The 23,760-nt window shown below is 41.6% G+C and overlaps 1 protein-coding gene across 1 annotated transcript in view; it reads right to left on the bottom strand.

The window, feature by feature from the left end:
• Positions 1–6,668: 6,668 nt before the first annotated feature.
• The window catches only part of bach2 (BTB domain and CNC homolog 2), a 39,536-nt gene continuing 22,444 nt past the window's right edge, over positions 6,669–23,760 (bottom strand). Inside the window, 3 exon segments of the mRNA XM_022766214.1 lie at positions 6,669–7,178; positions 8,300–8,506; positions 18,809–20,320. Coding sequence (XP_022621935.1) covers positions 6,669–7,178; positions 8,300–8,506; positions 18,809–20,320 — 2,229 coding nt within the window.

Genomic DNA, 23,760 nt, shown 5'->3' on the forward strand with positions numbered 1-23,760 from the left:
TGACAGTTTGAAAGTTTTATTTGCGGTTTAGGGTTGAATTGTGTTTTTTTTGTTTTTTTTTTTGAGACCACAAATCAAATATGATTCAAAATTACATTTGGCTCAAAGCACATGTGACTGCTCATAAAATGAGACCAAGAGTAAATATATTTGACAGAAGATTGTAATTAAAGATTGTGGAATTGGCAACCACAAAAACCAGTGTTTATGGTTTATCATACAGAAAGAGCTGCAGAAAAAAGGGATCTTCAAATTCAAAGTTTCGTTTTGACAGAGTAGCCTAATATTGTTTATGAATATATCTGACAAACTTAAGATGTTGTTGCAAATATTTCTGTTGTCCTGTTGTTGTTTTTTTTTCTATTAAACCCTTTTTCCTCTTCAGCAGGACTGAACTGTCTTGTCTAACCAGTGTGTTGTTTATAGTCACTTCAATGAAGCATGAACATGGCGATCTCAGCCACCTCTGTACCTCTGCAAAACTTTGTCCACAGCAAGATATCTCATCTCTGCTGGGTAGGTAAATTATAAATTCATTTTTAATTAATTCAGTATTTCTTATATATTCAATAAATGGAACTGACCAACATTTTATCATGTTTTTGAAAAAAAACCTTCACAAAACACAAAATGTGATATGCATGTTTCTTTATTTCATAAAGAGAAATGGTGTCTAGACAAAAAAGTTGTTTAGATAACACTAGCAATTGAAATTAATGAAAATTGGGTTTGCACAATACTGTATTTACAATGGTTATTGAAGTCATTTTAATTAATTAGGGTCATGTAGCATTTAAAAATTATAAAGGTAAGAACTCTTAGTAGAGAATAAGCAAATAACAGCTATTTCAAATTGACAATATTAACACAAAACAGTCATCTAGAAAAATGAAAGAAAAAAACAACAACTTGAACTACAAGCTTAAGAGCTATTACATTAAAAATGATGCACCAAAATCGACTAATACAATAATCCATATAATCTGTGTAAAAAGCATGTAGAAAAAACACCTGATGCAGTTTGCTGATACAGTCATTGACCAGTTATGAGAGGTATGAAGGATTTCACAGGTAGATAAGTGTGAGAAAGTCCGCACTGGTGACTTGGGGATGGGGGCCCAGGCCCCTGTATACACTCACTTCACTTGAATGTGAACTATGGCCTCTGCACGTTCTAAGGCAAATATCGGAGGTGCACTTGTATTCATATAATGCTAACCCATCCCGAAAGTTGGATTAAAGACAAGGTGAGGAAACTCATTCTTTGTCTCTTTACACAACACCAAGAACCAGTCGAATTGAACCAAGTGATTTTTACATGGCAAAAATCAATCATACATGACATGACACCTATTTGTAAACATATTCCGTTTTTCATATTTTATCTTCAATGATCTCGACCTGCGCATTCAACCAGGATACCAGATTTTTTTTTTTTTTTTTTTTCTCAATAAAGTTGAGCAGTCTGTGAGAAAGGCATGATTTTGTTCATATTCTTTTATAGAACAACCTTTGGAGTTGAAAAGCCAGTGTTTGTTTCAGAGAAGCAGCAGCAAAAAAAAGTTAAACTTAAAAAAAAAAAGAAGACAAATACACAGCAAAAAAGGTAAGAGCATCCAATTACAGAGTTACAGCAACAGCAAAATTGTTCACTTAAATCAACCTGTTGTAATGGCTATCAAATAAAAAAGTGCCTGGCCTGCACAAAATAGCCTGAAAGACTCCTCATATATAAGAATCAAATTCATTATGTCATTTTAGGTGTTTTTTTATGCTCGTAATTACTTATTTTATCATTTTAAAATCAATATTTGCATACGAAAAATGAATCAGATGACTGTGTGCAATGTGTGGGGTCGAACGTAGTGACGAACCAGTAAATAATTACACAGACCCTGCACTTCCCTTCAGCCCTGCAAAGTTTTTCAGCCTCTTTTAGCTTTACAACCAGAAAACTCAGTTTCAATCTCATTTCCAGTAGCAGCAGTTTGCTGCTTTTAAGCTAAAAGAAAAAAAAGGTCTGATACACTCATTGTGTGCTACATTCCCACCACCAAATGGCAGACATGCAGAGTTATGACTGTTTCTTATAAACTTGTAAATAACCAACTGTTTGCTGACACATTAGCCATACCAACCATATATGGTGATAATAAGCAAATGCAGGTGGTTCTGCTGCCCCCAAGTGGCCGATACTAGTTAATCGATTAATTCAGCTTTAAACGATATTAACAAATCATTTTTAAACATCATCTTCTGAGCAGATTTAAATATCTGAGCCACTCAAGGGTCAGTTCACCTAAATGACAAAAATCATGTTTCAATACTAAGTAGCTTTGGTGTCATTTGGCAAAGCTTTTAAGAGTGTTTGAAAGTTCTGCCGATACCACAATTCAATGGAGTTTTCATTGGAACTACCAAAGGCTTAGGGCACTGTTCATGAAATGAGATGCTGCTGTTGATTTTTTTTTGTTTTTTCAGTGATTTGAGCACCATGAACAAAATTCCTCCATTGTCCATTGTATTAGAGTGGATGCAGAAATCTCAAGAGACATGTCTCCCAAAACCTGGACATCTGCATGGCTAGATGCCACCAGAGGTAAGTGACATTTCAATGAACTGACCCTTTAAACAGCAGTGGAAATAATAGTCTACAGGGTGTAAACCAGACATTTTTAAAGGAATAATTAAGATGTTGACATTGCTGATGTTAACACCATCTCACCATTGAGGCTGAGGATGGATGGAGAATCATAGTTTGACTGAAACAGTCGGTACTGGAGCATGCAGCAAGACTCAAAGAGCTCAGAGGTCTCCTGACTTGAGAGTATAATTCAGGGATGTCTGTTCGCTTCATCCTCTATGATAATCTAAGGGCACGTTATGTTGAATTAGCAACATACATTATGTATCTTCGGGTGACAGAAATTCTGCTATGCATAAACAAGAATGTCACTGTGGTGTTATTACACATCTGAAGAGATGCCCAGGGTCCTTTGTTACAATAGTTACGCTACAACACAAACTTCATGAATTCATTTTTCTCCAAACAGAAAAAAAAAAAAACATAAAACCAAAGAGTCTGTGCTCTCCAATGAAACACCAGGGTTCCTCGATTTAAGGTCAAGCACACAAATAGAAAACGTTGCATATTGTTTGCGGAGAAGAAGCGTCTGTAACGTAAAGTGTTCCACTTTAATTTTCTGGCTTTAACCTGGTAGAATCTCCACGTGGGTAAATACTGTTCTGCTTCAGTAAATATGTGCACAAGAATGAAAAAGAGCTCAAACGGTAAAAAGGGCTGAACAAACAGGAGAAACCACACCAGTCGACGAAGAATTACTACCGCTCCGCGCTCAGGCTGTGCCACAATGTAAGTACTGTGTGTGTATTTGTATGAATATACTGTATGTGTCTGTATGCATGTGTTTTGTGCATGTGCGGGTCTATGTACTCTACAATATAGAGACCAGTCTTAACATTTTTAAAGACAGGTTTGTAAAATACACTTAAGAGTTACTCTGTTCGGCTGTATCAGAAAAACAGTCTCACGTGAGATTATACGCTAAACTACTGTTTTAAACTCTAAAATTTACATCAGTAAAAGTCAGGGGGTAGAACTTCAAAATGTTTTTATCCAAACTTTAAAGCCCCAATCCGAAACACTCCCAGCATCCCACCTGATGCACCCGAATAAAATCACAAAATTGAGTGAGGAAGTAGGTGGGTGTCAGGGGGTGTGGCTAATTGCTATCTTAGTAGCACCCACATTTTTCCTGGTGTTTTCTATCCATATTCTTTAGATCAATTATTATTAGAATTAGAGCCTTTTGTGATTTTAACAACATATTGTTTAGCAAATTTTTGTTGCTAGTCTGCATTTTTTAGTAATACAGTAACATTACAAATGTTTTCTGATGTCATCAAGTTAGCTTCGTAGCTTTAGAGGTTTTTTTCTGTATTGCTAACAACATTTAGCCGTTACGGTTGGTACAATTCCCTATATTGCAGTCAGATACAATAATTTTTTGTGTTCAATTACTCTTGGAATAAAATGTACTTTGTGCAAACAGCATTTCCTAAAAGTTACAAGAGCTTTACATGTGTAATAGTATCTTTTTTTGTAAGCTTACAAATTCATTGTTTAGCTTTGTTAAAATGGTTTGAATTTTTAATACCAAATACTGAAGCAGATACTTTTCTTATGTATGGCAGTATGGATACCAAACTTCAGGAACACATCTTTTGTTTTTTCAGAGAGACATGCCAATAAGAGATCACAGAAGCTAGCAGGACAGCGGCTAGCCCAGAGGTGACATTAGCTTAAGCTTGCTATTAAGCTAACAGGGGCGCCATTTTGGATTGGGGCTTTAAAGAGCGACAAAAAAAAAGAAAAGCTTCACATTCCAATTGAATCCCACCTTTGTACTAGAGCATGGCCCTGCCTCCAGTGACAGTTGAGATAATTCAGCTTGTTTATACATAGAAATATATATATATATATATTTAAAAAAAAAAATCCTTTTAAAAGCAGACTGCTCCAGAGAGAACTCGTGAGGCAAACAGAAGCTGGACAAACTAACTAAGCTTATAGCTATAGGCAGCATGCATGCACATCACAAAGTAGGTGTTCAAACAAATGCACAATTAGGGCAAACATGTTACTATCTAATATGATTGTTGCTCAATCACTCTGACGACATGTACACTGCTTTCACGTCAAATGAATTCTGAATTAGCTTATTCAAGTCCTAAAGAAATACAAATATAAGGTGTGAACACTCTTATACTAAAACATTAGATTCCTTTTGTATTTAGTTTTCAGATACGTCTTCTTCATAGAGATATTTATTCATATAATCATATCAACAAGATGTTTCCCCTTGAAGTGCCAATTTAAGTGCTCCGGTCTCAGATGTTTAAAGGGTCTAAAGACCCTCATTGAAGTGCTAAATGGCTCTGTGGCCGGAAACAAAGTGCCTGAATAATTAGTCAAATTTGTTGATTTTTTAAAAAAATCTTTTTGCCAAAAAGGTGTTTTCTCTTATTCAGGATCCATTTGAAAAAAAAGAAAGAAAGAAAGTATCTGTCACGTAGATGTTGGCTGCACTTTTCACTGTCAAACGGCATCAAACGGCAACACTGAAGAAACCCAAAGCATGTCTGCGAGAGTGTATACACAAATAGCATTTTTAAATACTGATAAGAAATAAGATTTACTCCAAAAAACACAAGGCAAAACTCTTTTTTTTTCACATTTAGAGAGGAGAGAGAGAGAGAGAGAGAGAGCGAGAGAGAGAGAGAGAGAGGGGGAAAGAGGAAGGAAGGAGCTGGCCTGAGCTGCGCATTACAAATACATCTTGAATGTCTAAATTTATACATGCATGGGGCGAAAAATTTTTACAAGTGTGTGTCGACGCATGTGTCTGTATGTGCTGTGTTGCGTGTTGAGTGTCTACATGTGTGTCGAGCTGATTTCCTGAGTATAAGAACACCCACCATGATGGGGAATATTCATTAGGCAGGACAGGAAACAGCAAAGCAAAGATTTTTCCCTTAGCAAAAAGGTGCTTGATATAACCCCGGTGAAAAAAAAAAAAAAAAAAAAAAAAAATCACTGTTACAGTCATCATGCTCCATACTATATACATTTCTGCCAAACAAGCACTTGAAAGTCAGTCACTGTTACAACATCCAAATACAATGGTATTGCTGATGAGTGGGAAATAAAAATAGTCATTTAACCACCTGCAAAAACCCTTTTTCTTTTTTTCTTTTTTTTTTCCTTTCAATTCAGTGCTGAGGAAGGCAAAGGAGGAATGTTTTCGGTTGCAGCCTGTACAAAGTTCTCCTGTACAGAAATACAAATGTGAGACGCTTGAAGACATTTTTGCATATGAACATTTTACAGTCTAACTGCATCGTAACTTCCTCGTGTACAGAAACTACTGTATTCTCATTTTTCATGAATTAGTTTGAACATTCAGAGGATTTTTTTTTTTTTTTTCTTATTCCTGAGTTTGAATTGCTGTGACGAAAAGGGCCACTAAGATATAGTGAGAAGAGAACCAGAGAGAGAGAGAGAGAGAGAGAGAGAGAGAGTGAGACAGAGAGAGGTAGAGAAAATTGATAAAGACAGAGTGGGAAAAACAAAAAAAGAGAGGAGAGAGAAAGGCAGAAGAAGCAGAGATACTGTCGGTACACGGAGAGACAAAGAGAGCTGCTGTTTAGGTCCGATGAGGTTGAACTATGAGTTGTGATGAGCGACACATGAAGAACGGAGTCTTCACTGTAGAGGTTGCTGCCCGGCCGAAGTGTAGCACCACTGTAAAGGTTTGGTGAGAAGTTCCCACTCTGTCATGGTTAAGAGGAAAAATACCTGGAGAACAGTATTGCTGCTGTTAAGACAACTTTAGTGTCAACCGTTCAAAAAGAAAAAAAAAAAAAAAAAAAAAAAAACAAAAAAAAAAAAAAAAAAAAAAAAAAAAGACAGCACAAAAAGACATAAATACATACAAAGCTTGTTTTTCAGTGAACACTGGGAGAGGCCGACATCTCAACAACCCCGAGAGAGGGTTTGTCAGAAGAATAAAATTAAATAATAAAAAAAAAAAAACAAAACAAAAAAAACAAAAAGAAAAAAAAAACAACAACACATAGAACCACCACTACATAGCACAGTCCTTCCTCGGCTGCTCGTCAGTTGTGCATTTGTCAGTCATTTCCTGACAAAAATCAACTGTTACCGTCTGGTTGGATTTTTCAGTGGACAGCCCTGACTTTGTGTACAAGCCGGCGTCTTGGCCGTCCATATCTTTATCCGCCCCGTTTCTGACGGCCAAGTCAGGCTCGCTCTCTGAGGGGCCGGGCGACCCGTGGAAGCTGGGTTCCGGCGTGGCCGAGCCCGAGTGGGCGGTGAGGTCGATGCTGGTGGTGGCGTTGGTGAGGGCGGCGGAGGGGCTGCGGGGACGCTTGGGCTCGTGGGCAGCGTTGTTGCCGGCGGTGGAGTTGGAGGGCCGCAGCACGGGGCAGTAGTGGTGTAACGACTGGACCTGCTCGGGGCTCAGCTGGACGTCCCTGCACACTTCCTGGGACAGGCAGGAGAAGTTCTCCCACAGCTCGCCCATACACGCCTTCAGCTGGTTCCTCTCCGTCAGCAACTTCTCCTTCTCACACACCTGCACGCACACACAACAGTCAACGCGTGACACTCAATGGTTTAGTCATTTAAAGTCATCACAGAAAGGCGTACTGTTGCGTCACTGTATTTTCACATCTGCAAAAAGCATTTTTGATTTAACTGATTTGGGTTAAAATTGTACTAGGTAGCAAACAGGAAGTCAATTTTGACACAGCCTTAGTGTTTCCATGGCTACGATGTCTTTATCTCTTGGAGTCCATTTTTGGCCTGGCTCAGGAAGTGACTGAAAAATGGTTGATCAAGCTAATGCGTCATCATACCTGTAAACAGTAACCACTCTGAGCAGGATACAGGTTAGACACTGAATTATTCAACCTCAAGACTTGATTTTTTATTTTATTTTTTTAACTATATGCAATATTTCATTTAACAGAACCATTGTAGGCATCTTGTTCAGTATTTTATACCTCATTCACTTTCAACTTTGCTGCACTCAATATGACCGAAGAGGTTAAAACTGATAAGAGAAATATGCTGGAAAGCCGATGAAAAATGTGGTCATGATAACATCAGTAGACAAATTTACATTTCTCTTGACATTGTTTGCTTTTTCCTATAACATTGACTTTTCTTGAAGATGCAACAGGAACCTGTATCAGTCTCAGGTATGGAAAAGTTACCTTCATGCATTTGAAAAGAGCTGTTAGATTCACTGCATGATAGAGAATATTAGTTCTGCTTCAAAGGTTGAAACACTTTGCTCTAATTAAATCTCATGATTGTATAGTGGTTAACATTATGTTAATATTACTTTGTCATATGTTGTGCAGTGCTGTGAAAATACGACTGCTGCCGCCAACTGATGGGACCGGAGGAGAGAAAAGTCTTATATTGTTGCAGTTCAGACATCTGGCCACTAGAGGTCAACAAAGCCAACGTTCTTAATGTCACTTTCATTTCCTGTAATCTCCAATCTTTATCAAAAATGTGACATATTATGAGGTTGTCAGATATCAGGTGCGGGCCAATCTGAAGGACAGAGCTCTAAATAACGGCGGCCCATCTGAGAGGAACTTCATCACATCACCACAGGTAACTGTTACCCCTGACGACAAGGTGTTTAATGAAGAGCTGAGGGTGCGGAAGCAGTCGACTCACCAGTTTTCTGATCTCACACTCCAGGTTCAGGATGCAGTCGAGCTTCCTCTTGCGGCAGCGCTGCGCCGCGATGCGGTTCTTGCTCCGCCGCCTCACGTCGTGGATGAACTCGAGCTGCTCCGAGGTCAGTTTGTGCATTTTCACCAACATTTGGAAGTCGTTCCGTGGAAGATTTGTGATTTGATCTACGGGGAAAGGGAGCTTCACCTGGAAAAGGGGAAGAAAAAATATCAGACATCAGTTTTATTATTCAGCATTAATTCAGCTGGACTGACAGTTTACACAGTTAATGTAAAAATATCAAGGTCATCTTTCTCCTACAGAGTCTGAAGTGTGCCGCTGGTATAATTATAGTCTTTTGACAGTGTTCAACTCATGAGTAATTATTAATTGATTAATTGAATTGAGAATGTATTACTCAACTCAAAGTTATAAAAAATCAATTTGCAAGTGTATAACTATGTGGAAATGGGGAAAAAAGCAAATTGAAAGACTTTCCATTGTAAAATTTCAACTCTGCACACCCAGAGTTGTTTTCATTTCTTTTGGCTGATTAGACGTTTGTTCAGGTTGAAGTTGGGTTGGTGTTACTGTGGGATTTATGTGAAGGTTCATGTACAAATAAAGATCATAAACATGTAGGTTGTCGCTCCCTGTGAAGGTGCAACAAAGCCAACAGGAGAGTGAGGGAAATGTCAAACTGTCTGTTCACTCCCACACAAACCTGACAAAAGATCTAATCAACTGAAAAAGAAACGTGTAAAGGAACGTGTAGGCGTCCAATTCCTGTGCAGGGCCTTGATATGAAGATTTGATCTACTCTTTGATTTCAACTTTGAACTATAAATCCACGATTTGAATCTGAAATGTACAGAAATTGCATAAGGTGGATTTTCCAAATGGGGTTCAGATGGGGTTTATTCTCCCATGAGTCTTATATTTGAAATAGCTTATGAATAAATATTCCTAACTTCTTTTGGCAGGAATCATGACCTCAGTATTTCTTCAATCCTTTGCTTAAACTCTGAATGCATTTATTCCAGATTTCATCCTCTTGTCCGTGTCAGCTTTACGCAAATAGAGCTGTGTACACCGACAGCGCAGCGGCTCGCATTTCACTCGTGGGTGACCGCCAGGAAGAACAAAAAAAAAAAGAAAGAAGAAAATCCACATTTTACACAGATAATTGATTTCTATTTTTATGTGTCTTGATAGGGGGGCGTGGTCAGGTCAAAATGAACATGATGCTTCGGGGCGTTTCACGTAAATACAACAGATTATTTTACAGTTTTTATTTATTTATTTTTTTAATCACAGATTTTTCACCAAAAATTTCACCAGGTAAATCAAATAGCCCATTGTATCCACTATTGTAAGAGCCGTTACTACATCTGACCACAAGATGGCAGTAGAGCACCACTCCACAATGCCTCACAGAGGAAGACTTAGTGAGCATTCAGCTCTCTCCGCCTCACATTTAACATGTAGCACATTCTCAAGCATAGGGGGAAAAGGTGATCCAAGAAAAGAGTCCCTCTCCATCTGTCCTGGAAGTGTGCCCCCTCCATCTGACAGAGAAGTATGCCAGCATTGGTGGGGTGGTGGGGCGTGTGTGGGGGTGGGGGTTGGGGTGGGGGTGGGGGGGCAGTGACTTGTCAACCTGATCCAAATCAGTGTCAGGTGATTTCTGGGGTCATGAATATCTGCAGCAGTGCTCACAGGCTGCAGAACAAAAGAATTAGTGGAATAAATACGACAGTCATTTGGCAGTGCAAAGCAAAATCAAAAAGCCAGATAATCCGCCGCTGATATGACAACATATCAAGGTTGTATATGTGTTTATTCTCTTTTTCTCAGTTTGGAGAGCAACAACAAGTCAGCCTCTCTCCCCGAGGTGATGGCAAACCTTATGATAAGCACATCATAGGCAGATCCACCCCAGTGGTATCTGTGTGCACCAGGGAGCTGTAGCTCTAGGCAGCGAGGGAAGCAGTGGAGGCATAACAAAGAGCCAGAGGAAGACAGCCGGAGAGCTTGGCAGAGATGAGAGGAGCTGCAGCTCTCTCTTTCTCCTCTCCCTTTCCCTTTTTCTCCCTGTGGCTGCCTCTGTGGAGCGCAGGAAGAACAAAGCCAAACAAAGGAGGAAGACAGGAGAAAGAGGAGCAAGCGATGTGACTCCACTCCATACCTGGCTGACTCGAGCGGGGCCGGATGCTCCCCAGAGACCCTTAGCCGCTCAGATGACTGCAGGCAGAGGCTGCAGCACAGGCAGCTCAGCTTTGTTTCTCCATACTGGTGCACAGCGGCGGCGGAGCTGTCACCCTGGTGTAAGCGCCGCACTCGGGGGGATAAGGCAAGGTGCCCACTCATGACAGAATCGAAATTACTCCTCACTCAAAGGCAAATCTAGACATCAATCTCTCTCTGAAAGAGAAAATAGCTCGAGTTTCCTCATTAGAAGTGCAGCCTTCTGAGCCGCCAGGAGCCCTATTTCTCATCTCGGCTCAACATCTGCATGCAGACACATGAATAAATAATGGCCTGAGCTTTCAAGGCCACACTGGGCTCTCGTTACTTTGCCAGGGCATGACTACTCCAGCCTCAAAGAGAGGCGTCGGGAGAGCAATAAAACATCAGTGCGAGCTGCCAGCTTTATCTAAAGCAAAGGAGAAGATGACTCTCTTTGTGATTAGATAGCTTGTGCACCATACCGCACAGCAGATAGAGAAGTGTGAGCTTCTTCCACCACCGGATCTGATGGGAATCTATGGCCAAACAAGGGGGAAGGAGACGCTGCAACCTTGTGCTGGTTTCTTTCTCCTCTGCATCCACCAGTCACTGGTACACAGGGGATGGCTAAATTTAGCCATCCACCATGAGAACCAGTTCAGAGGCAAAGCTGGGATGACAGAGTACACTTCCACGCTGGTGAATTCACACCCAACTGTTCTGGATTTACATTTCTTTCTTAATTCTCTTCAGTCACTCTCTTTGTCTGGGTCAATTTTTTGCTGCAAATGGGGTGCAGAGTGAAAAGTAGGGCTCATCTGTTATCCAGACCAGCGCCGTGCTGGGCCTCAGCCATGACACCGTGCACTGTTAAAATATAATGGATGTTCAGGTTTCAAGGTGAGGTGATCATTTACACCTGCTGATAGGTTTTTTTCTTTCAATATAAAGAAGCTGCAGAAAATATTCAGATCCTTTCACTTTTTAAATACTTTATTGTGTTGTAGATTTATCTTTAAATGGATAAAAACTGCTACTTTACACTCAATAACCCCATGATGACACCACACGTCAGGAGAAAAATTTAAACACAAAGTCCAAGGATCTCTCTGCAGACCTGTGTGATGAAACTGTGGTGAAGTGTAGCTCAGGGTCAGGGGTATAAAACCATTTCCAAAGCTTTGAATGTTCCCAGGAGCGCAGCGGCCTCAGTAATTGTGAAATGGAAGCTTGGAGTCTTCCTCGAGTCGGCCAACCGGCAAGAAGAGCCTTGGTCAGGGAGGTGACCAAGAACCCGACGGTTACAGAGATGGAGAACCTGCCTGAAGGACTCTGTCAATCAGGCCTTTATAGATGGAAGCCACACTGAGGAAAAGGTACGTGGCAGCCTGCTGGAGTTTGGCAATGGACGTTTAAACGATGCTCATGAGGAAAAAGATTCTCTAGTCTGATGAGACAAAAACGTTACCATTTGAACAGAACTCTGGCTAATACCATCCACAGGGTGAAGCGTGGCGGTGGCAGCGTCATGATAGAGGAGTCCTTGAAGAAGACCACACGACCTGAGACTGGGGCGTCGGTTCACCTTTCAGCATGGCACTGACCTGAAGCAAACAGCCAAGACACGGGAGTCTCTGACTGTACGCGAGAGGATCTTCAACGAAGAATGAAATAAACTGCCCAAATTCAGGTGCGCAAAGCTTGTAGAGAATTACCCAGGAAGACTCAAAGCTGTAACTGGGGACGAAGGGGGGTTTCTACAAACTGAACGAAGGGTCTGAATACTTTTGTAAAGAAGAGATTTCCATTTTTGATGGGCAAAAATGGCAGTTTTGTCAATTTAATTAGCACAATAAAGCGTGCAAAAAGTCTGAATACTTCTCTGAAGCCACTGAATGTTCTAGTTCATTACAGCTTGGGTTTTATTTTCACCAACTAACACAGCACAAAAAAAACAAAAAAACTACAAATATAAACCCCAAGTTGTAATAAAGAAGAATTGATCTTGTAAAGAGGAGCAGTCTGACAGTTTGGAAAACACACTTTCTGTTTCTCAGATGAGAAGAGAGGAAACTTATCTCTGTGCATCTAGTACAGAGAGTGCTCTGAGATGTGTTTAGACTTGCTTGTTATGCAGAAATATGGAACTGCTCCTTTAAAAGAAAACCCAACAATGCATGACCCGAGTCCAGCTGTATTACTTAACACACAGATACGAGACTCCATTTTTCTTATCTCGCTCTCTGGAAAGAAAGCAAATCAACTTATTTTCCAAAAACGTTAAGTAAGGATATCTTTGCATTGTGTTGTAGCCCTGCGTCAGGTGGAGACCCGGAGCGGAGGGGAGTCAGTGTGTGCTCACCTGTTAAGTCTCTTGACCCGCTCCGAAGCCTTTACACTCAACTTCATTTCCACAAAGGCAATTTCTCTACTCGCAGCTGTTTAACCCAAAGGCCCCGGCGCTGTCAGCACTCAGATATTTTCTCTGGCAGTTTGCTTTAAGCAATTTCCTTAAGTGATTGCTGCCTGACACCTCCGCTCCAGGTCTGAGCACTACTTGTCCCCTATCTAATCCAAACCAAAATGAGATCTTATCAGTTTTAATGTGTGATTCAGAATTCTGCACATTTGTGTTTCATGCTATCTCTGTAATTAACCCTGTTACGTCTCACATGCTTGCAAATGGGATTATAAAGCCACATTACACATGCAAGTCCTGAGTTAGATCTTAATGAAGAGGATGATGAGAGGTTCAGTAGTAACTCTTCCATCCTGGGGGCTCAAGTAATTATCTGCAACATTTTCAGATAAATTACGATAAATTAATATATATGAATGACTGTTGTTGGCTCTCTTGCTGAATGACGAAATCACGAAATATATCAGCTTCATAAAAAGCTGTATCTAAGTTATAAATATTAAATGTTATGGAATAAACACATGAAAAAAAACGGGCAGTTAATTCTGAAAAAGTGTCAAACTTCATCAACAGAAACTCTGACAAAATAAACTCGCATTACTGGGCACACTATTTGATCGCCAAGCTACTTCTCGGAATTTGAGTGCAGAAACACCACAGCACCGGCCGCCAAACTGCAAAGACGAAGCCAAGATCAACACAACAAGAATCTCGCAGATTACCGCTGTTAGGTAGCAGGATGCTAAATACCCCCGTGATTCCAGGTTGACCACACGATGTAAAGCCCTGCAGAGGAATAGAGTTGTTTCTGTGCCCCGGCTGCCCCTAAGGGCCCACGTACTGTACGGTTTTGCTGTTACTCAGCTGTAGCAGTATCCTGGGAATCTCCCGTCCAGCCTGATCACACACTACACACACTATCCTCTTCTCTGCAGGCTCAACAAATAAAAGCACAAAACCTCCTTTTTATATTTATCCCTCTCCACTCAGCCCTCCTGAGCGATACAACACGGTTGATTTGATGCGATTCGGGAGGTAATGAAATGGCTTTATATCTCATTACCTTGTTACTGCTATATTCTGAATATGCATCACGGATAAATATAGATTTCAAAGAAAAATTCTTGGGTAAACAGCACTCCTGTTGCTCAATTTGAACAAGTCTCCCTCTGTGTACTTTGTAGGCTACAAAATTAATTTCTTATACACATCACTCTTGCTAAATATAGATTTAAGAGGGAAATGAACGGGCAAACATCCCCCTTGTATTAAACTCGAATAAGTCTCCTTGCACATATCACACAGTGTGTAAACAAGACTCCATTGCTATTTCATTAATAGCTACTGTACCCACTCTACTGCCATGCAGCTGCACTCATCATCACATTTAGATGCCACATGTTTGTATTCCATTACATAACAATAAAATCACACTATATACATTACGCTGCTTCAGTTAAATTACCCATAGTGCCCTGGGATGAGAGGATAATCTCACTTGAAAAAGGCACCAGTCACTAATTTATCTGACATGTTATGCATTTACTATTATCACTATTGGATATGACTAAAACAAGTAAATAGCTCCACAGCTAACATTATGAATGGCAACGACCACAGCCACATCATATCTAGAATAGAGCAATGCATCTCTGGCATTGTGCAAGAGTAGTGGAACTAATATTAAGGTCTGTGCACTTCCTGTCGCAAGTTCATTCTACTTTATGGTTTGCATGATAAAAAAGGAAGAAGAAGAAAAGTGTGGTGATGTATGAGGACTACTTCCTAAATCTCCCACTCGCTCTGAGATCAATATTTGCACCTCTGCGGCCAGACAATACGCTGGAATGAGCTCAACGCCTACACTGTAACCAGGAGCTGGAGCTCTGAGAGAGACAAAGAGAGGAGGAGACAGACTAGGGAACAAATGGTGCTGTGTATGCATCTCTATAAATCCACATACTGGTGGATGCAGCTCTCAAACTCTCCTTCAGCGCTGGCAAATCCAGGTGGGATTGTGGCAGCATACAGTGGGGTCCAAAAGTCACTGTGCAGGACATTAACTCTGAGCTGTGCAATTGCAAGCTCGGATTTACTCAGAGTTGAGACCTACTGGGAGGCTGTTGCAAAAAAAAAAAAAAAAAAATACAATCCATAAAAGCCATTAAAGCAAGACTTTGTAACTAAAAAGTGGACACTGTGCCCAGGGAAAGAAGTGCTAAAACTAAACTAAAATGTAAGTAAAGAATAAAGTCAGTGAAATGACACAGTGTAATCTCAGTTTGCTAATATTAGCCAACATTAGCCACCATATTGGTAGTGCAATTTCTGGTACAATAGAATTTTATGGGTTAATGGTGAATGTAAAAACATAGTGTAATAGTACAACAAGAATAGGAGAGCCATAAAGTTAGTACACTGGCTCAGTAATGTCTGTTACACAGTGTTATTGATCTAAAGTTAGCTTAAATTAGGCAACATTAGCCACCAAAAGCTATAGTAAGGCTGCAGCACCCCCTGAGTGTATTAAAATGAGCAAGAATACAAATAATTGCTAATCAATACAACTTTAAAAAAAAAAATGTTACATGATAAATGCTACAATATTAGCACAAGCAACAAAGAGTCATAAAGTCAGCAAACTGACTCAGTTTTGTTAGCTACACAACAATATCGTTTCTAAATTAGCTAAGTTTACGGTTCATTCCAGACCTTCTGAAATGTGAGCTACCTGTACTAAACTGAGCAAAAATATGTTTTACTGCTAATGAATTTAGCAGTTTTTTGCAATTATACAATTATGATGAATGCTAAAACGTAGTGTGTCAGTAGCACAATGTCAGAAGAGTCACAAAGTCAGTGAACTCAATGATGCTAACATTAGCTAACCACCTATAAGCTACTGGTTATAGCACACAAGTATTGACCTAAAATAAAGGTGCATTTTATTTCTTATGAATTCAACTATTCATTATTTCTTTCCTCTTTATCTCATTCAATTTAGCAAACAGAACAGAGGTATGATAACAATAGCCTATTTGTCTGTACATAATAAACTAATAACATATTCTAGCAGCCACATCCTGCAGTGCATTTTTAAAGAGTTCAGACTCAGTCACTTTTTTTCATATTTCTTCTTCTTTTTTTTTTTTTCAATTGTATTTACCACAGGTGGACTCCAACCACGGAGCAGAAACATCTCAAAGAGGATCAAGAGAAATGTGAGGTACATGAGATGTGTCATAGAAAATTGTCTGAATACTTATGTTAACATGATATTTCTTTTCTTTTTTTTAATTTTTCTAAAGTTTTCTCTTTGTCATTATGGGGAATTGAGTTTAGACTGATGAGGTTTTTTTTATTGTTAGTATAAGGCTGCAACATAACAACATATGAAGAGTGAAGGGGTCTGAATACTTTCTGAATACACTGTATATCCAGCCATCATACACCCAACTCCAACTGGCACAGCTTATCTTTTATTTCTAATGTATTATTTTACATTTAATCCCTTATTTAAGTATTTAGTATATTATACTATAGGCATAGCTTATTACAGGAATAGCTCCAAGATTTCACTTTCTCCCTTTACACTATACATTTTCTTAATTCAATCACTGCTAGGAGATACATCAGACTTTGACTCTAGCAGTATACACTACTCCAGTCATAACAATTAAGACTAATTTACTCTGAGACCAATATAAACCACTGTGACACTATACATCAAATTCCCCTCAAAGAGCCAGACTTTTGAAGTTGTTGATGACTTTTCAGAAGTTACATGTCCGTTTGAGGTGACTATGCTGTCTGCTGTGACAAACTACTGATAGCCCTCTCCACAGATCTGGCTCACTTCAATGCAACAGACCCATAACCACAGAGCAGAAGCTGCCCAGAGACCTCGAGTGACTCTGGCCACTGTACCTTGAATGACTACGCTCCAGTCAGACGGACCTGCACTTTAATAACTTCCTTCCTCATCGGTATTCATTGTGTCCAGTCCGCGGTCCTGGGCTGCAGCTATTTTTACCAAAGCTGCTTTACCCCTCTGCCATTTGCTCAGCAAACACAGAGAGGACATCCTTCTACATGTGTTTGTTTGTGCACGGCAGTAGGAAAAAGAGCGGCCCAGGAAGCATGAGGTAGCATTTCTTCACCACATAAAGGCCAAAGGGGAGTAACCTAACACTGAGCTTCATTTTGCAACTACCCCTCTGTGACCTCCGCTATATAACACCAGTGCAATAAACTCTAGAGCAGACAGATCTGGGAAACATTCATTCATGAAGAATGTTATCAACAGCCTGCGATAGCTGGCAGATAACCTTGTATAAGTCAGTGCGTAATGGACAACCTACAATGGCTGACAGATATAAACACGGCCTTACCCGCACAAAGATATGACAAAGGGAACTGAAATGTCTTGTGGTCATTTTTGAGCTGGACTGACAGCTCTGCGTTGTAAATCAGTCCCATATAATTTACAGCAGCACATTCAGCAGACCCTTCAAAAGCCCATAAATCTAATGGCGACGGGTCACGCTACGAAGGTAATAATTACACATTACTGCTGAGCCTCTTTATCTTGCGGGGTGGAACTGAATTCTTTACACGGAAAAGCACAATCCTGTCATGTAGCTCCAACCCTTGCAACTTGCTCTGTAAATCTGATCACCATGGCAACACACCAGTTTCTCTCCCTCTCTCTCTCTCTCTCTTTTCTCTCCTCTGTGCACTTTAGAGCCCCCCCCCCCGCCGAGCTCATCAAAAATAATTCTGTCTACACAAGCAAACATTGCTGAATGTAACATCGAGTCAAAGATGGCCTGGCACTGAAAGTTTGTCATTTAAAGCCAACATACGACATCACAGGCGTCAAGTTCTCATCTGACTCACATGTGCAGGCGAGGTGCAGATGGAAGTTTTAAAAAATTAAAGCGAGCACTATGAGGATCTTTCTATATACTTTCCCTCGGGTGGTAAATTTGCTCATTTCATATTGTTACACCTGAGCTGCAGCTCCATCTGTGTGTGCTAGAGTCCCTCACTGATCTTTACCTGGTAAACAACAACAGTCGTCTAGTCTGCAGCTTTGGAGGACGTCTGCCCAGGTGGATTAAGGGGAGGATGATTAGAGGATTGGCTATTCATCCGTCATCGTCAGCACTGTCAGACTGCACTACAGCCCAAAGCTCAACCTCCCTGTCCACTCTCATTCCACGGGCGCACCACTGCTGTAATGTTTTGGTTGTAATCCCTGTAATCGCACACCTTCACCGTGGCTGCAGCTAATTGTTGATAGATGAGAAATGTCACAAGTCGGCTAAAGACTGCGCTGAGAATTAGCATATGCATATTTATGGAGACGGATTACAAGCGTCAGTGTTTCTGCTCGGGATAAAACGAGATACTTAGGCTAGTTGGCACTGGCAGAGAGATAAAACACAGCCAGAGGGAATCACTTCAGAGGGCAGGTCTACCCCGGGAGAATCCTGACCCCGCAGCGCTTTTCACAAACACACTCCTCTCAGGGAGGATGATCAACCAATCACGGTCTTAAAAACAGCACCACAGCCTCCTGCGTTTAGACTGTCCTGGTGCATTTGGGCTCTGATATTCAGACTCATTACACACATCTCCAGCCATGCATGAAGCAGATTAATAATATCAAAGCACATCTGTGCCCTTTGGTGGTGCTGTAAATCTTGTGCTGAACACTCCTACTTCAATTACATGATGATTTAATGACTGCTAATGCAGACCTGGAGAGCAGGCCACTGCAGTATAATTAGCCATGGTGGAATTGAGTGCGATTGCTCGTTGTGTGTTACATGTGAAAGACAATGTTTTACACTCACCTCTGGCCCCCGCTCCTGTACGTGGCAGGACTCGCTGTCTCCCTCTGAGAAGGACCCTGACTCGTCGCTGGAGTTGGTGCCGTAGGACTGCTCACATTTGATCTTGGGCCGCACTTGGTTAAAAAGAGCATCCCCTCCCACACTCTGCTCCTGCTGGTCCACATTGAGGCAGCGTGCCACGTTGGAGCACGGCGAGGAGGAGAATTCAAATTGGGGCAGGCTACAGGGAGAGCCTCCACTGCCGTCCTCCGCGTAGGAGTATGAGGAGCAGGAGCTGGAAGTCCTGGTACGCGTCTCACAAGGCGGCGAGCGTGGGCACACTTTGATTGGCACTGGGCAGCTGGTGTTGGGCCTTGGGCGGCATAAGAGTGGAGGTTCAGTGGAGGTGGTGCTGGGAGAGTAGGTCTGGGAGGTGGGGAGGGACTGGCTGGCTCCAGCCCACAGGCCCTTTGGCATGTGCTCAGAGAGCTCCATCTCCAAAGAGTTCCCACCAGGGTAGGAATGCGCTGGGGTTCCCAGATGGTTGCAGGCCCCTGAGGAAAATATGACACTACGGCGGTCTAGCTCAACTTCCTGTTTGCAGACCCCATCACAGGAAGCGGACTTGAGGGACAACCCTGCAGGGAAACCGTCCATGTCCTTTGGGGATGTAACAGACAGATCCAGCTCCCCAGTGAAAGGCCTGAAGTCTTTTTTATGATCTCCCTGAGAGTTTCCTTTGTCCTGGGGGCAAACAAGTCTGTTGGCGAATAGCTGCTGTGATGTGTTGGGCAGGCTGGGGAGGTCCATCCCTTTCTTGAAGAGGGCTCGGAGGCAGGAAGGAGACTTGGTTCTCTTGGTTCTTTCCATAGATATTGGGCTATCCATCTCCATGGCTGTCACACTGTCCTTATCCCTGACATCCTGCTCATCCCCTGACAGGCACAATGAGATGGCCTCTTCCTCTGCCTGTGGTTCAACTTTGATCTGTGCCAAAGGCAGCCTGACCTGATCCGGCACTTCCCCGCTAACGCTGCTCTCTTTTAATGTGCTTGGAAAACCTGAGGTACTGGTGTGTGAGGAGGTGTCAATATTGTGCTTGTTGCAAGCCCACTGGTATTTCCTGTACTTGGGGCATCGTGGCAGGTCTGACACTCCATGCCGATCGAAGTCCAGCCGGCCGTCCGTGAAGTTACTGGGTATAGCCATCGCTAGCCGATCATTGTCAGGGCGTCGGAAGGAGGCGAGGGCGTCGGCACACCGCCGCGCCCTGGGGGAGGTGGGCCTTTCCGCCTCTGACTGCATGCTCTCATCCTCTGAGTTGTTTGCCTCCGCGGCCACCTTGTGGTAGGGTAGCAGGCTGTCGTCCTCGCTGCGCAGCTGAGCTTCCAGGAAACGAAAGCATGAGTCCTCGAGGTTGTGCATGCGCAGGAATTCAGCACAGCGGATGACCTCCTGGATGTTTTCTCTGCTGAGTAACAGCTTAGCAGTGTAGGCAAACTGCAACAATGGGGCAAATCCCCTGGCAGTGACCTGCAAAAAAACAGGGAAATTGCCAGCATTACCATCAGCACAGCCATTGTTCAGAGCATTTGGAGTGTGGTGAGATAACCCGACAGCTCCAACAACCATAAACAAACACTGTAAAGTACCAGTTAATCTTTTTATTGGGTCAGCACTGAAGCTTCTATACAGCAGTAAATAAGAACTGGTGCTCTGGGAATGTTGGCGGGTTGTGTGTCCATCCTCATGTCCATAATAACAACCTGTGGGACATTCCAGCAGTCCCACCACTGTCTGCTCTGTGGTCACATCACTGGTTTTCCCTCCACCCACTCCTGCTACTGCTGCGTATTTGCAAAACCCTTACTTACTCGAGGAACAAGTGCTGCTTTATACTCATTCAGTTTCATGTATTCACTCTTGGCAGCAGGGATCTGCATAGAAACTGTGTGTCGCTGGATGGCCAAATGATGGTATTACTTAAAACAGAATCAGTGACTATGTGGTTATAAATACAGGGCCAGGTTTAAACTTTTAGCCTCAGCATTGAGGTTTGGTATTGCTTCCAAAAGCTTTGATACTGATACCAAACTCACACTTTTTTTAAAACCTTATGTACCTTATTAAACAAAGTTAAATCCTGTTTAAACACAAGCAGCCTAAATAAACTGGTCAAAACTGCGATTTAAAGTTGGGGAAGAGAGAGGGGATGACATGCAACTCCAGGAGCTACTTTTTTGGCTTTATTTGATAGAGACAGACAGGAAATACAGGAGAGAATAGGGGGAAGGGGCCGGTCAGGAGTCAAACCGGGGATTGGCTGTTCAGGGCATTTGAACCCATGTGCCCTAACCATTCAGCCATTAGGTCAGAGACTATTTGATCACAGAAAAAAGAAATTAGATCATGCATCCGACCACATGGGTTTATAATGACTTCACATTTGCACTTCACAGTAAACTGCAGCTGTAATATTAGATTTTTGTTGCCCCCACAACACTGAGATGAATATGTCTGGCTATGCTCTTTACTGCTTTAGTGCTCTGATCAAGGCACGGCCCCCACAGCCTCACTTTCTGTGTCAGAGTCCTGCGTCCTCAGGTCAAGTGCCTGTAAAGCCTAATGGTTTGTAAGACTGCGGCTTATCCCTGTTGTGGCCATGTGGCATGGGATGATAGAGGGAAGCCTTCCATTTAGACATAATGCCAGATAATTAGGTAAACTCCTGAGCCTGCAGAAGTCCAGGCTGCGCTGCCCTCTGCTGCTGTGCGCACAGAGACAGAGAGAAAAGGAGCCGGCTGTAAGACAGAGGGCTTGTCTGCTGTTTGGAGATCAGTGTGAGGTTCACACTAGGTTGCGTTCATCACTTTACTCAGGCTCTGGCACCCAATCCCTGCAGCTTTACTTATGTTCACTGTCTGGTGACAAACACATTACCGTTAGGCGCTCAGGGGAATGCGATCAAACGACACAGAGAAAAGGTGCGCGCACAAAAGCAATTACAATCGATTCACTTTGAATCTGGGATGCTATTGTTTGCTCTGTAAAGCACCTTTTCAGTGGCTGAGTGATGTAAGGTCGTTTTTACGCGACCTAACAGAGGCTCGCAGATGTAAGGGATGAGCATGCCAATGTGGTTTTAATGAGCCGACTGTTTACTGATTGTTTTGCTGCCTTTGTTGGAGGGAAACAGGAAGATGAATTACCCTACGTGGCACAGTCTGCGCGGTGTGAGCACTGCAGCAGCTTCCAGAGGTCCCGCGGTCTCTGCCAGACACCCCACTAGTAAAACAGGATTTTCTCTCCTAAGTAATCAAGCTTATAAAACCACAGAATTTGCTCTGTGGATTTTTTCCGCTTGGAAAAACAACTAAGTAGTATGCATGAGGAAACACAAACATGTCAGTAAAAATAGCTTGAGGTCATCTTAGTGAGTCTAAAAACGCATTAAATCATCAGGCCTCGTGGATATTCTTGAAGATAAATAAACATATGCATTAGGATGCTCGCCCGTTGTTTTCCAGAGGTCTAAACCCTGCAGAGCCGATACTTTATTGACTTCATCCTTGTTCATATTCCAAAAAAACATAAATAAATAAGAAATCCTTGTGAAATTAGAGCTAATATATGCTGGAGGCTCAGAACTCGACAACAACAACACACTGGGGGATGTGTCTGTGCCAATGCATGGAGCATGGCCCCAAAATTCAGACAGGGATTATGTGGTTAAAGAACAGATACAGAGCTTTTTAGAGCTTTAAATTATAAAACACCCAATTTGACTTTCAGCTAAACTGAATCTGGATTTAAACAGTGTTCATTTGATAACATGAACAGCAGACTTGAGCACACGCTGAGAGTCATACTGTGGTAAGATTATCTACATTACACATGTTGTCAGTGCTGGTGCAGTGCTGAGGCCAACCAGTCCACTCCCCTTCCCTCACAATATCCACAACAGACAATGTAATTAATATTTTAAATTATTTGTATTTTTCATGTTGTCTTTTAACGGTACAGTATGGAACTTTTTAAAATAATATTTATTAGTAGAAATAGGCTGCAAAATGTATTTTATTGTGGAAAGTTTCTGTCTTCAGGTCATTTCCTGTGACCCAGACTGATTGAACAGCCTGGCAGCAAAGCAGGGATAATGCTCTCTAATGTTTTTGAATGAGCCTCGCCACACTAACCAATTAGAGATGGACAAAGAGAAAGCGATGGGAGGAACAGAGTGGGTTGCTAATGCTAGCTTGAGATTATCTATTGACATTTTTTGATTTTATTTGACAGTCAGCAGAGAGGCAGACTAGAAACATGAAGGAGAGAGAAGGGGAGTGACAAGCAACAAAGGTCCCAAGCTGGAATCGAACTACAGATGTTGTGTTTGTTTATGTGCTGTAAACATTTAGCTACCTCAGTTCTCCACATACAGAATCCTTTATTTTTTTTTGAGCATTGATATAATATTTTAAACTCAAGGTTCACTTTTTTACACATTTTCAAGCATTAGTTGTCCATTACAAATGCATTTTAGGGGTAATTTAAAAGACGTTTCAAGGTTACCATGCTGTTAACATTATGATTTTATTAACATTTACTGTTTGATTTTAATGTAACTGTGAGCTTAGATAGAGTTTGTGGAACTCTGCTAGAGAGATGGACACCATTCTTCAAAAAGATACTCCTCATTAGGCGTTTTGATGATGGTGGTGGAGAGTGCTGTCTAACACAATGGTCCGAAATCTCCCATAGGTGTTCAAGTGTGTTGAAATCATCAAATTATCATGTAGTACACCTGTATGTATTTACCTGTATTCCTATGTTCAGTTTTTTCTTTCATTTGTTACCCATCTGAACATGTGTAACTTATCAATGCCATCATCAATTTATCCTGTTGTCCCTCAGTTATGCATTGACCATGAAATGCTTAAATCTGTGACTCTCTATATAAATAAATATAAATAAAC

The sequence above is a fragment of the Seriola dumerili genome, unplaced genomic scaffold (assembly GCF_002260705.1).
Source record: "Seriola dumerili isolate Sdu_G_001 unplaced genomic scaffold, Sdu_1.0 BDQW01000025.1, whole genome shotgun sequence".
In the NCBI taxonomy this organism is placed as follows: domain Eukaryota; kingdom Metazoa; phylum Chordata; class Actinopteri; order Carangiformes; family Carangidae; genus Seriola; species Seriola dumerili.